The sequence below is a fragment of the Erithacus rubecula genome, assembly GCF_903797595.1.
Source record: "Erithacus rubecula genome assembly, chromosome: 10".
Lineage (NCBI taxonomy): Eukaryota > Metazoa > Chordata > Aves > Passeriformes > Muscicapidae > Erithacus > Erithacus rubecula.
Genome location: NC_136662.1, coordinates 5,010,748 through 5,024,412, shown reverse-complemented (window position 1 = coordinate 5,024,412; position 13,665 = coordinate 5,010,748). Strand labels below are relative to the sequence as shown.

The 13,665-nt window shown below is 39.5% G+C and overlaps 1 protein-coding gene across 2 annotated transcripts; it reads right to left on the bottom strand.

Moving 5' to 3' along the window:
• Positions 1 to 2,499: 2,499 nt before the first annotated feature.
• Positions 2,500 to 11,191, bottom strand: RO60 (Ro60, Y RNA binding protein). Of its 2 annotated transcripts, none has more exons than XM_079313520.1 (8): positions 10,615 to 11,191; positions 9,706 to 9,926; positions 9,336 to 9,482; positions 8,004 to 8,141; positions 7,660 to 7,776; positions 6,800 to 6,913; positions 6,249 to 6,395; positions 2,500 to 5,341 (listed from the first exon to the last, which is right to left on the bottom strand). In XM_079313520.1, exons 1-8 carry the CDS (start codon positions 11,174 to 11,176, stop codon positions 5,189 to 5,191), a joined length of 1,599 nt encoding a protein of 532 aa, XP_079169646.1. In that variant the 5' UTR covers positions 11,177 to 11,191; the 3' UTR covers positions 2,500 to 5,188. The 2 variants fall into 2 exon arrangements, with proteins under 2 accessions (XP_079169646.1, XP_079169647.1); XM_079313521.1 differs by having other exon boundaries at positions 10,844 to 10,982.
• Positions 11,192 to 13,665: the final 2,474 nt, after the last annotated feature.

Here is a 13,665-nt window from a genome sequence, read left to right as displayed (position 1 = left end):
CTACCATTTCTATCAAAGTTCATCTTTACTTCCACACTCTAGTTCAAGAAATTGCATTTTAAACTGGACTGCTTCCAAAGATCCATCACCACTATATAACCATACAAACTGTTAGTAACTATTCTAATTTTTATTTGCAATGAATTTACTTGAAAGTTACTTGAAACACTTGTTTTAAGTATTCATTTTATATTTAGTCCAAAATATTTCCTATTACTTCACAAATACTACTCCAAATAAGAAAAAGTACTTGCAAAAGATACTTATCTATCAGTTATTTTTGACATCTCTAGCTTAGAAGGAAACACCTAATCAGATGTTTGACTATTGTGTCATTTAAAATGCATTACTACCAAACCCAACCCCAAAACATCAGTGCATTTACTTGAAATAATTATTAACAAGTACTGAGCAGATGAGTTTACTCCCCATATTCATGGTGTTTTGTTTAGATGCTGAAAATGATATGCAGTTTTTCACCAAAATGGCCGTTTTTGCAAACCCAAAAGTGCTGTCTTAGCTTTTGTAGGAACACTTGGCTTGTTCTAGAACTCACCTGAGGAGCTGGTGGCAGTCCTGTGTCTCCCAGCATCCTGCCAGAGCTGCTCTGTGAGAATTCAGGAGTGATTTACATTCATGTTGGCTGAAAGGCAACGCTCTACCCAGCAGCTCCTTCAGCCCTGCTTTGTGCCAGGAAAGGCTTCCCTCTCTGGAGTGATTATTCATTAAGGGAGAGTGTAAGTAAGTAGCAGAATACCTTCAGTAACATGTAATATCTTATTTTAGCACCAAAAGAGATATCCCAGCTACAGAATGTAAGCTTTGAATTTATAATCAATAAGAATGAGGCATAATGAAAAGTGCTACAAGTACTAAAAGTATAATAGGACCTTCAATTTTACATTTAAAAGCTTGGGTTTTAGGCAGAAAAATATGGTCTTATGTGTAATTTATCACTATGGGTAAACATGAAATTTTTATAAATCACCATTATTTTCAAATTAACATCAAATTCACTGTTTAAATTAGTCTGCATTAGCATAAAAGAGGCTGAAATACATATGTTTTATAGGAAGTCATAAAAGCATCACTAAAAAACCTTTCAAACCTTGTAAGACTGATCTACTAAAGAGATCTTTTAACTTCCCCCCTATACACACATATAGAAAACACAGAATTAAATACATATACACACAAATTGCTATCAATTTCTGTTCCAAAGTGGCAGAATACTCACTGACTTTCTCTTTGTTACACTCTTACTATCAGACAAAAAATAAAAAAACTAAAAATAAAGAATCCAGTTTCAGTCACTTCCTAAACCAGATTTTGTGAACATGAAGAAGGGCAACTGTACAGTTCATAAAAGTTTTTAAGAATTGGTCACTATAAACTGGAGGTAGTTTTGAAATATGTTAGCTTGAATTAATTTATTAAATCAGAAGTAACACTAACCTACAAAAAGATATTAAAAAAATGAAATACTCTCCTGTTAAGAAGATTGTTTCTGAGTCATTGAATACATTCTTTTGAAAAATAAAAAAATGTAGCTTTTTGTTTCTGGTAGTTCCCACTCAGCTTTGGGGAGCAGGCCAAGACACATGCACTTGTTAATCTTGCTCACTGAAGGTGTGCTGATGCTTCTTGTAATTGTGACAAGGTCTGAATCCCAATCATTTCCAAGGTTTTTTTCTACTTAAAACAGTTTTTAGAACTTCCTGTAAAGTGTCTGAATTCTAAACTAGTGCTTCTGAAATGGTATTGTGCAGAAACTGCCCCTCAATTTATCTAAAGGCATATTTCCTCCTGAAAATCCAGATGATAATCAAGAGAGAAAAAGATTAGCATGAGCTCTTGCACTTTCAGTTTTATCAGTATAAAATGTCCCTGGGTAACTTTTACACTGTATCACAGTCACATGGTCTCAATACATACCAGAAAAAACTTGTTTTGTAGATTTTAGCTGTAACCATGGAAACCACTGAACATTAGTAACATTTAAAATACAAAGATTTTTAGAAGTCCAACGAAAAGTCCCTCTCAATGAAGTTGCTGGTAAACTGCCATTATTAAAAATACCAAGCCCATTTGTTTCCAGCCCCATTCTAAAAGTAATTAATGAATTTATTCTTGCAAATAAGCATTCCACAGCAATGGGGGAAATTAAAAATCTCTCCATATTTATAGTCTACTATAAATGAAATTCATTTATATACTATGTAACCCTGTAAGCTCTTTTAGCAAACTTCTCACTGTTATTTTAAATTGTGTGCAACAGGAAAAAAAAAGAGATTCCTCATCTGCTTTTCTTGTTTTCCCTTCAAGAAAAGGTAATAAAGAATCACAAAATCATGAGGGTTGGAAAAGAGCTCTTAAGCTCAAGTCCAACCATCAACCCAACAGTCAGGTCCACCACTGAGCCATGTCCCTAAGCACCAGGTGCACATGGTTTTGGAACACTTCCATGGCTGATGATTCCACCACTTCCCTGGGCAGCAGTGCCAAGTAAAGAGCAACAAGTCATTCCCTGGTCCTGCTGCCACTCTTCTGATCCAAGCCAGGATGCCCTTGGCCTTCTTGCCCACCTGGGCACAGCTGGCCAAGTTCCCTCACTCTTGACCAGCATCCACTGGGCAGTTTTCCAGCCCCTCTGCCCCACCTGAGCAATACAGGGGATTGCTGTGACCCAAAGGCAGGAGCCAGCACTTGGCCTCGTTGAGCCCCACTCAATTGGCCCCAGTCCATGGATCCAGCCTGTCCAGACCCCTCTGCAGAGCCTTCCTGCCCTCCAGCAGAACTCCTCTTTGGCTCAACCTGGTGTTATCTGCAAACTAACTGAGGGTGCCCTCAATCCCCTTGTCCAGATCAGCCATAAAGACACTGAACAGGACTGGCCCCAACAGTGCCCTTAGGAGCACCACTGGTGACCAGCCAGCAGCAGGAGGTGGCTCAGTCACCACCCTCTGTGCCCAGCCATCCAGCCAGTATTTTAGCCAGCAAACAGTGCACCTGTGCAAGCACAGGCTCCTAGCTTCTCCAGGAGAATGCTGTGACAAGTGTCCTAGGCTTTGCTGAAGGCCAGGGAGATGGCATCCACAGCCTTTACCTCATCCACTAGGGAGGTCACCATTCACTGTAGATCAGGTTGGTCAGGCAGAACCTGCCTTTCACAAAGCCATGATCCCTGGCTGTCCTGCATGTGCTGTGTGATTAAGATGATCTGTTTCACAACCTTCCCTGGCACTGAGGGCAGACTGACAGGCCTGTGGTTTTCTGGATCCTCCTTCCAGCCCTTCTGCTCCATGGGTGCCACACTGACCAACCTCCAGTCGTTTTGAGACCTCCCTGGTCAGCCAGGATTGATGACAAATGGTGGAGAGAGCCTTGGGTGGATTCCATCTGACTCCATGGACCTTTGAACATTTAGGTAGAGCAATTGTCACTGTTTCCTCCTGAATTACAGGGTCTTCATTTTGTTCCTTGTTTCTGTCTTCCCAAGGACAACTGGTCTGACTATTGACCACTGAGGCAAAGAAGGCATCAAGTACCTCAGCCTTTTTCTGACCCTCTATGGCAATGCTTCCCCTCACATGCAATAAAGGATGGAGATTCTCTCCTTGGCCCTCCTTTTGTTGCTGATGTATTTGCAAAAACAGTTTTTGTTACCTGTTATGGCAGTGGCCGAATTAATTTCCAGCTGGGGTTTCACTTTTCTAACCTTCCTGCATAACCTAACAATGTCCTTGTAGACCTCAAGAGCATCCTGCCCCTTCTTCCAGAGGTCTTTTTTACCTGAGTTCCAGTGACAAGCTCCCTGTTCAACCAGGTCTGTCTTCTTCCCCACTGGCTCATCTTTGAGCACATGAGGACAGCCTGCATCTTTTAAGATCCTTGAAGAATGTCCAACCCTCCTGGACCCCTTTTCATTCAGGATTGTTTGCAAGGGACTTTCTCAATCCTAAAAGACCAAAGCCTGGCCTCTGGGGCTCCTCAGCTTCCTCTACACCCTCCTCAATGACTCTAAGGTGGTGCTCAGCACTCTGGAGATGATCCACTTGCATCCTGGCACTGCTGGTCTCTGCTGCTGCTGAAGTCCTGGGGGACAAGAAGTTGGCCATCCTGCAGTACAACCTCCTGTGGCTGATGAAAGCAGCATGTCCTCAGCAGGTGCTGCTGCAGCAGGGATATCTGCAGCAATGGAACTCCAAAGAAGCTGGATAACTTTGTGGCCCTCTTCACTTACCCTGCTGAGCAGCTGGATGTGGTCAAGCTGGTGTCTGGGCTAACTCCAGCACTGGTGGAGATCAAGAGCAGGGTCCAGCATGGTGACACAAAGTGTTTGCTGCAGTGGTGTCTTCCTTGGGCCCAGGCAAAACCACCCTTCTCCTCAAAGCAGTAGAACAACAGGGATGGGGTAATTCATGTGGTGCAGGCCAAGATAGCCAGGAAGACTTTGGTGAAGCCCAGGACCAAGGGTTTGTAAAGTACACTGTGGTGCTGCCATCATCCCATCATAACAGGGGGTTCTGTTCACCCCCTGGGACAGATCCAGGCTGGCTGTTGCTGGCCCACAGAACTCAGAGCACAGTTACTGTGGTTGTCACATAAGGGATGATGCTTTCTGGATCTCCAGCTCATACAGAGCTCAGGCTGGTCAGGGAATTAAGTCCAACTAGAGTTTTGATTGTGTGTATAGGAAGAAACCAACTGCCTTGGGAAAATGAGCAGGCTGGATACAAGGAAGGTGGCTGAGAAGTGGAGATGCCCTTCTGAAGGGGCATGGAGCAGGGCTGCAGGACTCTGAAGGGTGAATGACTGCACTGCCAGCCATTACCAGGCGTGTCCAAATGCACAGTGTGCTGCTGCATGGCGCCAAGTTCCAGGGTGACAGCAGTGACACATGGCTGCCACCTCCTCTGGCAGGGGGATGACTGGCTACTGACAGTTTGACACCAGAGATGCAAGCACTGAGTTTCTCTGAATCTGTTAGATTTGCATGAGACTGAAGTTCTGTTTAACCTTAGTGAGAAGCTCTAGTCAGAAATGCTTGAAGTGCCACCATCTCTGGTAACATTCTGATATGTATACAGTATGCCATAAGCTAATAAAGTGTATTTGGCTGGGAATTCCCAGGGTGAAGTCTGTTGCCAGCAATGGACCCACTGGGAAGAGCAGGTGCCTAAAAACCTTAGATGAAATCCAAAGTGAAGTTTCGGATGACATCCAAAGCTCCCGTATCGAAGCCACAGATATCCAACATCCCCCTGTCATCTGGGTCTGCAATTGTAAAGCCATGGGAGGTCATGCCACACACAACCAGCTTAGCAGGAATACCCATTTTCTAGAGGAAAGAGAGAAACAATATCAAAACACATACAGAGTAAAACATGTGCACATATGCAGTTACTCAAATAGGCCAGAGGGCCAAATCTCACTTGCATAAGCCTCTGTCTGAAGAGCTGTACTGACAGAAACAAGGAATGCCAGAGCCAGAACTGCAGGGTGCCTGTCAACCCTGGAATGACAGCTAACCTCAGCTAAGGAAACCAAATTAAACACTTCTGGTATTCATTTCACCTGGGTGGAAACTATGTAATGATTAAAGTCCATACACCCATGCCTGACAAACACATTTCTGGTAGTTTAAAAAATAGTTTCTTCAAAGCATAAAGGGTTTTTTGCTGCATAAATAAGGGTTTCCAATAGCAATGTGCTTGGAGAAGGTATTTTTCTTTGTTCTCCTGTAAAATTATGAAGCTGTACAGCTCAGAGCTGTCCCTTTAAAACACAAAGGGCTTTCTTCACAAGATACTGCCACCTCATCCTCTTGACACTTGCCTACATCACTTCATTGAAACTTTTCGACATCTACTGCAGACATCAAAGTTGAATTTAGCTCTGAGAATCAAACATCATTCTGTAACAACTATAAAAACTTATTCCATCAATTATATAAAGGATGTAGAAATTAATACAGTCCCTGAATAATAAAATTTCATGGGACATTGCAGCACACTGAGCACGGCAGGCTAATTACAAATCCTTTTAGCATTTCTGTTGTTTTAAATATGCACAATTAGTGCAATATGTGCACTAATTCTGCCTAACTGCAGTATTGATAAGTTTTTAACAATATATAATTATTTTCTGAACAAAGACACAACCATTCCAATCTCTAAAAGGTTTTTAGAGCTGGTACTTATTCTGTACAGTATTTATTAATCATAAACAGTCAGAAGCATATTTACCTCTCTGTACTCTGCAAGGGCCATTGCAGGAGGAGTATTCCCAGCAAAGGTCTCATTATCAGTAAATATAACAAAGACATCAGCAGCTGTCTGAGTTTTTTGAGCCCATATCATTGGAAGGGAACAATCAGTGGTACCCACTGGAATCTTATAGAGAAAAAAATATATATATTGAACACATTAATACAGAAATTAACAAACCATGGAAAAATTACTTTTGATGTAAGCTTCATGTTTTACCATGTGTTACTACACAAATAGGCTTTTTTGTTACATTTGGTCACTTTATCTATATTTGTCCAGGGTTTTTTTTTTTTGTTTTAAATTTTATTTTAATATTCAAGCTAACTCATTGTGACCTAGTACTGCCATTCTAAATTGCAATGTTTAATATCCAGCAAATTAAAAAACATTCGCTGGGCTCTTTCTAAATAAAACACATCAAAAAAATCCAGTCTTGTACTAGAGAGATAGAGATTAAACAAAGTAGTAGAACTTATTACACAGAAAATACAATGTAACTGCTGAGGTTGGTTTTGTTTTTTACATACTTCATACATTTTCACTAAAACTTGAGGTAAGGTCATGTCAGCCGTGACTGGACAAGGGACCATTTCGTGTGAAAAGGCAACAATTTGGGAATCCTTCTCAGTCCGTGCTACAACCTGAGAAACAGGGAGACAAAAATAATTCAGTTACATTCTTCTGAATTTTAAATGTCTGAACTGGGCCATTCCCACCAACACAGCATGACAAGTGCTTTTGTATTTAAGTCATCATGGCTCCTCATAAACAGTAATGGTTCACTCTACACTTGAAATATTCTGTAATGTTACTGTAAATAAACAGTGCAAGAAGAGCTGAACTACTGCTCTAATTACTGTAATTAAAGATAATTCCTTTTTTCTTCTCTCCTCTCTGACATAAAACCTTGACCATTTTTAAGGACCAACAAAAGTTCAAGTCCTCTGCAATAAAAGCATACAGCACAAACTTTAGAATACTAAACTGAGGGAAAAGCAATTGTGAATAAAGGCCACATAGATAACTCAAATAGACATAAGAATTATCCCAGCATTTCTTATCTTATCTGCATTTTTCTGTGAATGTTTCTGAAAAAAAATGAAATCTATAAGATAAAGTTGTCTTTTTTAATTATAGCAAGCCATTTTATTATGGCTAAGCTAAGTGAAAAAGCTGCCCTAACCAGTTTGATTCACAACAGAAAACCACTTCTTCAGACAGATGTTTCTGAATATGGCTAGTACCTTTCAGCAATGAGCAACCTTCTCCCAAAAAAATACTATGTTTAAGTTTCCTCTTGATTTCTAACCAGCTTTAGAGCATCTTTGTATCAGAAAAGCAATGCAAGCTGAAAACAGTCATAAATAAAAGAAATTGAAAGCCTCACCATACACATTACTGCTGCAACTGTGCTGGCATTGAGCACACTGCCCAAAACCTTTTGTGTCATTGATGCACTAACATCAACTGCAATTACAAAGCGTTTTCCTGTTGGTTCCACTGTCTGAAAGAATAAAAGACAAAAATATAACAGGTACACATAATTTATATCTTAATTTCTTCTGTTGCTTTCACTCCTGAAGTCAGCATTTTTCCTTTTTCTGGGTAGCATCAGGACAGTCCTGCTGCCAAAGTTTCCAAACTGTTACCCATCCCAGGAACTGTTCTTGATAAGCTTTCAGAAAATACAGAACTCTTAAAAAGCTTAACAAATTGGAGACATATAATTACCTTGAAAGCTTTGTAAAATGAGGCATCTAAAGCTCCTAAAATGTCTTCATCAGGACGCCACCAAAGCTTCCCTCTGTTTCCATGTCCAGCTTTATAAGTTTCTAATGCAACCAGAATATGGAAGGGATGTATTCTACCCTACAAAATAGAAGTCAAAAACAAGGGTATGAAAATGTAACCTCCTTAAAAAAGTAACAAACTAAATGTGAAAATAAGTTAGTACTACAAAAAAATCTCAGATTTAGTTTATGGTTACTTTAAATTTGTTAAATCTAATGAGTTCATGCAGTCTTTGCACAGCTGTTGGATGAACTGATACTTGTGGGTTACTGATAATGGACCTCACTCCCTCTCAAGAATCCTCTAATTGACAGCAAATGGGAGGCCATCACCAGAATTCTGGTAAAATTTTGCAGCTCTGTGATTGTCCAGTGCTATTTTCCATCACTTACAGTAAGAGAAAGTCCCTGCCCAGATGAACAAGGAAAAGAGCCAACTTAAAACTAGCTTTATACAAGATACAGTAACACTGGACAAGAAATTATTTTTGGAGCATAGCATACATTTTTCTCATGCTATAAAACACTCCAATTTTTTTTTTTTTTTATTTCCATATATAAACTTAACTTATATAACTTTATCAACATTTTGTTATCTTTATCTTTGTGTTTCAGTCCTTAATCACTGTCAGCATCAAAACTCAGTAAATCTGAATGCCTGTCCATTGTTACCTTCCATCAAGGTACTGCACCATGATCTTTGCTTGCCCTTCTCCAGTGCTTGTGGCTGATTAAGGAACAAACCAGAGAAAAGGAGTAGCAGAAGGATGGGGAATAAAGGACTTCTGTTGTGCTCAATTCAGCTCTGGTGCTGAAGAATTTAAGTGTCCTGATTTTAATCTTCCAGCTCACAAAATTGCTGACAAAATCCCTGAAAATTTGATTCTCTATTTGGGGAACCCTCTTACTTTCCTACCATTTTGATGGACAATAAAGCAATCAGAAAAGAGGGAAATCTCCTTACCCATCTTGTTTTTCCCCTCAGCTGCTATGCTATTTTCTTAACTCACTTCAAAATTACAAGTCTCAGAAGAAACTGATGAACCCAACTAGCAAAGCTTGCCACAGCCCTCATTTAAGAAAAGATCCAATAGCTGCCAATACACTTATTTTATCAGAATGTTTCAAAAAGCAGGTGGGGAGTCAAATGAGAAATTACAAACAGAAATTTTAAAATAAAGTTGCAGGCATTATACTGCATTTTCTAAATAGAATAAACCAAACATTAAAATTTTAAACCCACAAAGGCTGGCAGTGATTATAAAGTTCTTACCTTTTTTAGTAGTTTCTCATTTCTCAGTTTTTCACATACTATTGCCACTTCTGAACCTCGTGGTTCAAGCACTGAATTTGCTGACAGCTTTCCTAAATTTCTCAACAATACAGAAATAGGCATCTCCTTGAGTAATGCCTTCCAAACCTATGATGAAAGAGAAGGCAAACACAAAAAGATGAGATTCTCTAACTACAAGAACTGTTAGCTGTACATTGAATAAGTATATTTTAAAAGAAATGTAAAAATTATATTAAGGGCCAGCATAAGGGCCATTTTTTAAAGAAATCTAGACTTAGTACTCTGAACAGCATTACCCTGTGGAAAATTCATACTTTTAGGGAGAATTCAACTAAGGAAGTTTACCTACCTCTTTAGATTTCAGATGGTTTGTCAGGAGATGCTCTCTAACTAGACCATATTCCTCAATCAAATGAATAACTTCCAATTCATCTTTTGTGCGTTTTACTTTCTCCACAGCCTCCAGATACTTCAAGAGTTTTTCAGTCTCAGCTGAAACTGCTTTCTCTTTATAAGCTTCCTGGACCTCTTTCCACCCCTTGGTAATATACTTAGTGACTATAGCAATTCCTGATGAAAAAGAAAACCATTTCTCAAGCAGGATTACCATCTGTATATTGGCATTTATCATTCTAGCATGCAAATGAATTAGCAGGTTTCATTCTCAGATCTACCAAACACCCATTGAAAAGGTCAGCCACACACAATTTAGAGCAATACTTTTAATTACTGAATTAATCTCCTTAGAAGTAAGTAGCTTTATGTATTTGTTACATTGCCCAGAGATGCTGTGGATGCCCCATCCCTGGAAATGTTCAAGGCCAGGTTGGATGGAGCTCTGAGTAGCCTGGGTTAGTAGAAGGTGTCCTTGCCCATGGCAGGGGGCTTGGAACTGGATCAGTTTTATGGTCCCTCCCAACCCAAACCATTTTATTATTTTAAGATTTGAAGTCAATAGATCTTCCCACATAATGAAAAAAATGTTATTTCATCATTTGTAAGCAAATAGGAACAAAATGAGGGAGTTGTGTTACTTTATCTTCTCTTGGCACATGGCAGAAAAGAAGGAACAAACCCTGTTTACCTTGGAGATAAACAGGTTCAGTTTTGATACAAACATCCACGCTTTTAAGATGCAATTTACAGGATATCATCACTAAGATTTCATCTACAATGGCACTTGCGCTTCCAAAATACCTCCACAGTAAATATAAAAGGTTCAAAAAACAGTATTTTCAGGTAAATAAAAATTTATTACCTTCACTGGCAGGTTTTAGGTGGGACAACCTCAGAAGATCTTTATGAGACCAACCACTTCTTTGCTTATATTTTGTAACCGCTAAAGCAAGAGCCATGCCATTCTTTCCATTGTACCAATCTGCAACAGCTTTCCTCAGAGCACGGCCCCACATGCCACATTTCATGCCCTCCTTCAGATCTTTTTTAAACTGGATGAAAGTAAAGAGATGGGTTGGTATGCAACACACCTCGGGGACAGCTTTAAACGCCGCTTGTTTTGTTTTGGCATCAGAACACTGCGAGCAAACTGCGAGGGCAAAGAGCAGGGGCTCCTGTTTTGCTGCTCTGCCCTCCTGACTAAACGCTTTGATTTCTTCAACAACTTCGCAGCCTCTGCCTTCTTCCACCAGCCTTAGCAAAGCCTCCGCGTTTTCAAAGGCCAGTTTCTGCTCCTTGGCGTGGTAGGTGGGGCTCTCGGAGCCGAAGCAGAGGAAGCGCTGCAGGCGGCGGCTGTCGGGGAGGGACCCGCTGCGCTGCGGAGCCGCGCTGGGCGGCTGCGCCCCGCTCTCCTCCGCCTCCATCCCTCACACGGCCGCAGCTCTGCTGGAGAGAAAACGCGTCTTATTAGCGACTGCTCTTTTAGAAAAGTAAATATGTGTTGTCTGTAAACTTAAAAATGTTAAGTTTTCTTTCGTAAATTTAATCGCGGCGTGCTCCAGGTGTGCGGTAATACACATCAGTCAGAGGAAAGGAAACAACTCTCTGAGTTATAACAGTGACCAACTTATTTCTTTAAAACCAACTCAGAAACTACTTAACCCCACTTTTGTGGCAGACAAAAAATCACGAAAATCACAAAAATTACAGCCTTTTGCCACTAATATATTACATCACTTTCTTAGGTAGTTTTTTATATTGCAGATCAAATGGCTCAGAATTCAGATCTTGCCCTGCTTTATTTTTCTCAAGAATTGCTAGTACCGACCAAATGAAGAAAAACGAGGCTAAAATGAAGAACTAAGTTGAGCTGAAAGACTTCGTGAGAATTTATATATGGATATTGTAGGTTTGAGTGAAGCTTAGACAACAGCTTCTTAGCTACTGAGTAGCTCAAGAACAAATTAGATCAGTCTGCTGCTCCAAGTGAGATCCAAGAAAACAGCAACATCACATTTGTACTGCTTTACATTCGAAGTCAAGAAGCAAAAATTAGCACAAAAATTCACAATCATTCGGGTCTCTCTATTTATACACTCCTGAGCTGCAAGAGAGCTGTAATCATTGTAGGGCAGCAGCACTGCTCTTACTTGAGAACATCCAGCATGGTAAAACTCAAGCCATGACATCTAAAATGAAGTAAATGCAGGTGAAATTAAATTAGCAGGGTAAGGGTAAGAAAATTCCTCATCACCACTATTTCCAAAACATTAATAGCACAATAATAAATTCAGTTTACTCAGTTCTCACCAAACACTAAAATTACACTAAATAGCACCAAGAGCTCCTGCTGAAAACCAAAAAGGCAGAACCAATAATCTACTCCATCAAACTGCATCTATATCTTAAAATACAGGGGCTGAAGTCTGAGCACACACAAATGACCTCTCAAAGAAATCTAGTAAACAATTTTCAAGAATTGCAGGTATCTACTTTTGACTTTTTTGGTTTGTTCAGATAGTGAAGACAAATAAAAGCTATTTTGCTCCATTTACCAGGATAAGCTAGCACAAGCAAATGTCACTAACATAGACAGGGGTTTTCTTCCCACCAGTTTCAGTAAGTAACACTCTGATTTACAAACAACTTCCCTACTTCTTGACAGAGAATTTCCCTTTTTCTGCAAGTAACTAGAAATGCACCTTTCCTCTATTTTTGCACATCTGCATTAATCTGCACCCAGAATTACACAACAATCATCAGTGCTCCCACTGCATTCTACAAACTGATAAAAATCATAAAAATAGAACCATCTACTGATACCTGGTTTAGGAAAGCAGGTTTCATTGAAAATTAAGTAAGAAATATCTTTAATTGTATTATTTACAGCATTGGTGCTTAGCTAAAATTACACATTCTATCCACATTTCCTGCCAAGCCTATTCAAATACACATCATTGTTGAACTTTTCCCTTGACATCTGAAGCAGCCAAACACCCTGAAAATGACAAGGGAGGTATTTCCCATGCATGAATACCACATCAGGATTTTTTCATGTCTAAATACATTTCATTACAATACAGTTCCATTAGATCATTTCACTACACAGTCAGTAACGTTTCATAATAAACACAGAAAACCCAAACAAAAAAATCCTGAAATCAAAGTAAGCATCCATCTATTTATCAAAAAACAAAACAAAACAAAAAAACAGTAGATGAAAGATACTGAGAAACACCATTATCTTGAAGGAAAAACAAGCACCCACAAACAAGAACTCCATGTATATAGAATGCTGAGCATGGTTTCTTTCATATCCCTACTACAATAAGTACTACTCCATTGAAATGGGACAAGTGGGAAAACTCTTATGGATATTAACAGTGGATAATTTTTATGTTTACTCTTGTATGAACTAGGCTATTCATGGACCCACAACACTGGAAAGAGGCATATGCCTGCATCCACATGCTTCTAACACAAACCCATAATAGAAAAGAGAGATGCAAAGAGTTTTTCTGACACCTAGCTCCTTAATTTGCTTTCTTAGGGATACGCTTTTAGTTACAAACCCAGATTCTATTAATTTCCCAGGCTAGGAGTTGTATAATAAAAATTGCAAAACTAAACTCAATGGCTGTTCACTGTTATTAATGAAAGAGAAAACCCACGACATTTCAACTGCCATATAATTTTTTTAAGTAAAAATATGACTGACTGCTCTGAAACAGGCCATACACAAGTTACATATCAACTAGCAACTCAGTATTTTTGTTGCTGTACCACAGCATGATCCAGTTCTTAATTTCGATGGCTTTTCCAACTTACCCTAGCTTTTCTAAGAAATCAAATGTCTGACAAGTTTCATAGATGGATAAAAAAAACCACAAAGTATAAAGCTTTAACAGAAGTA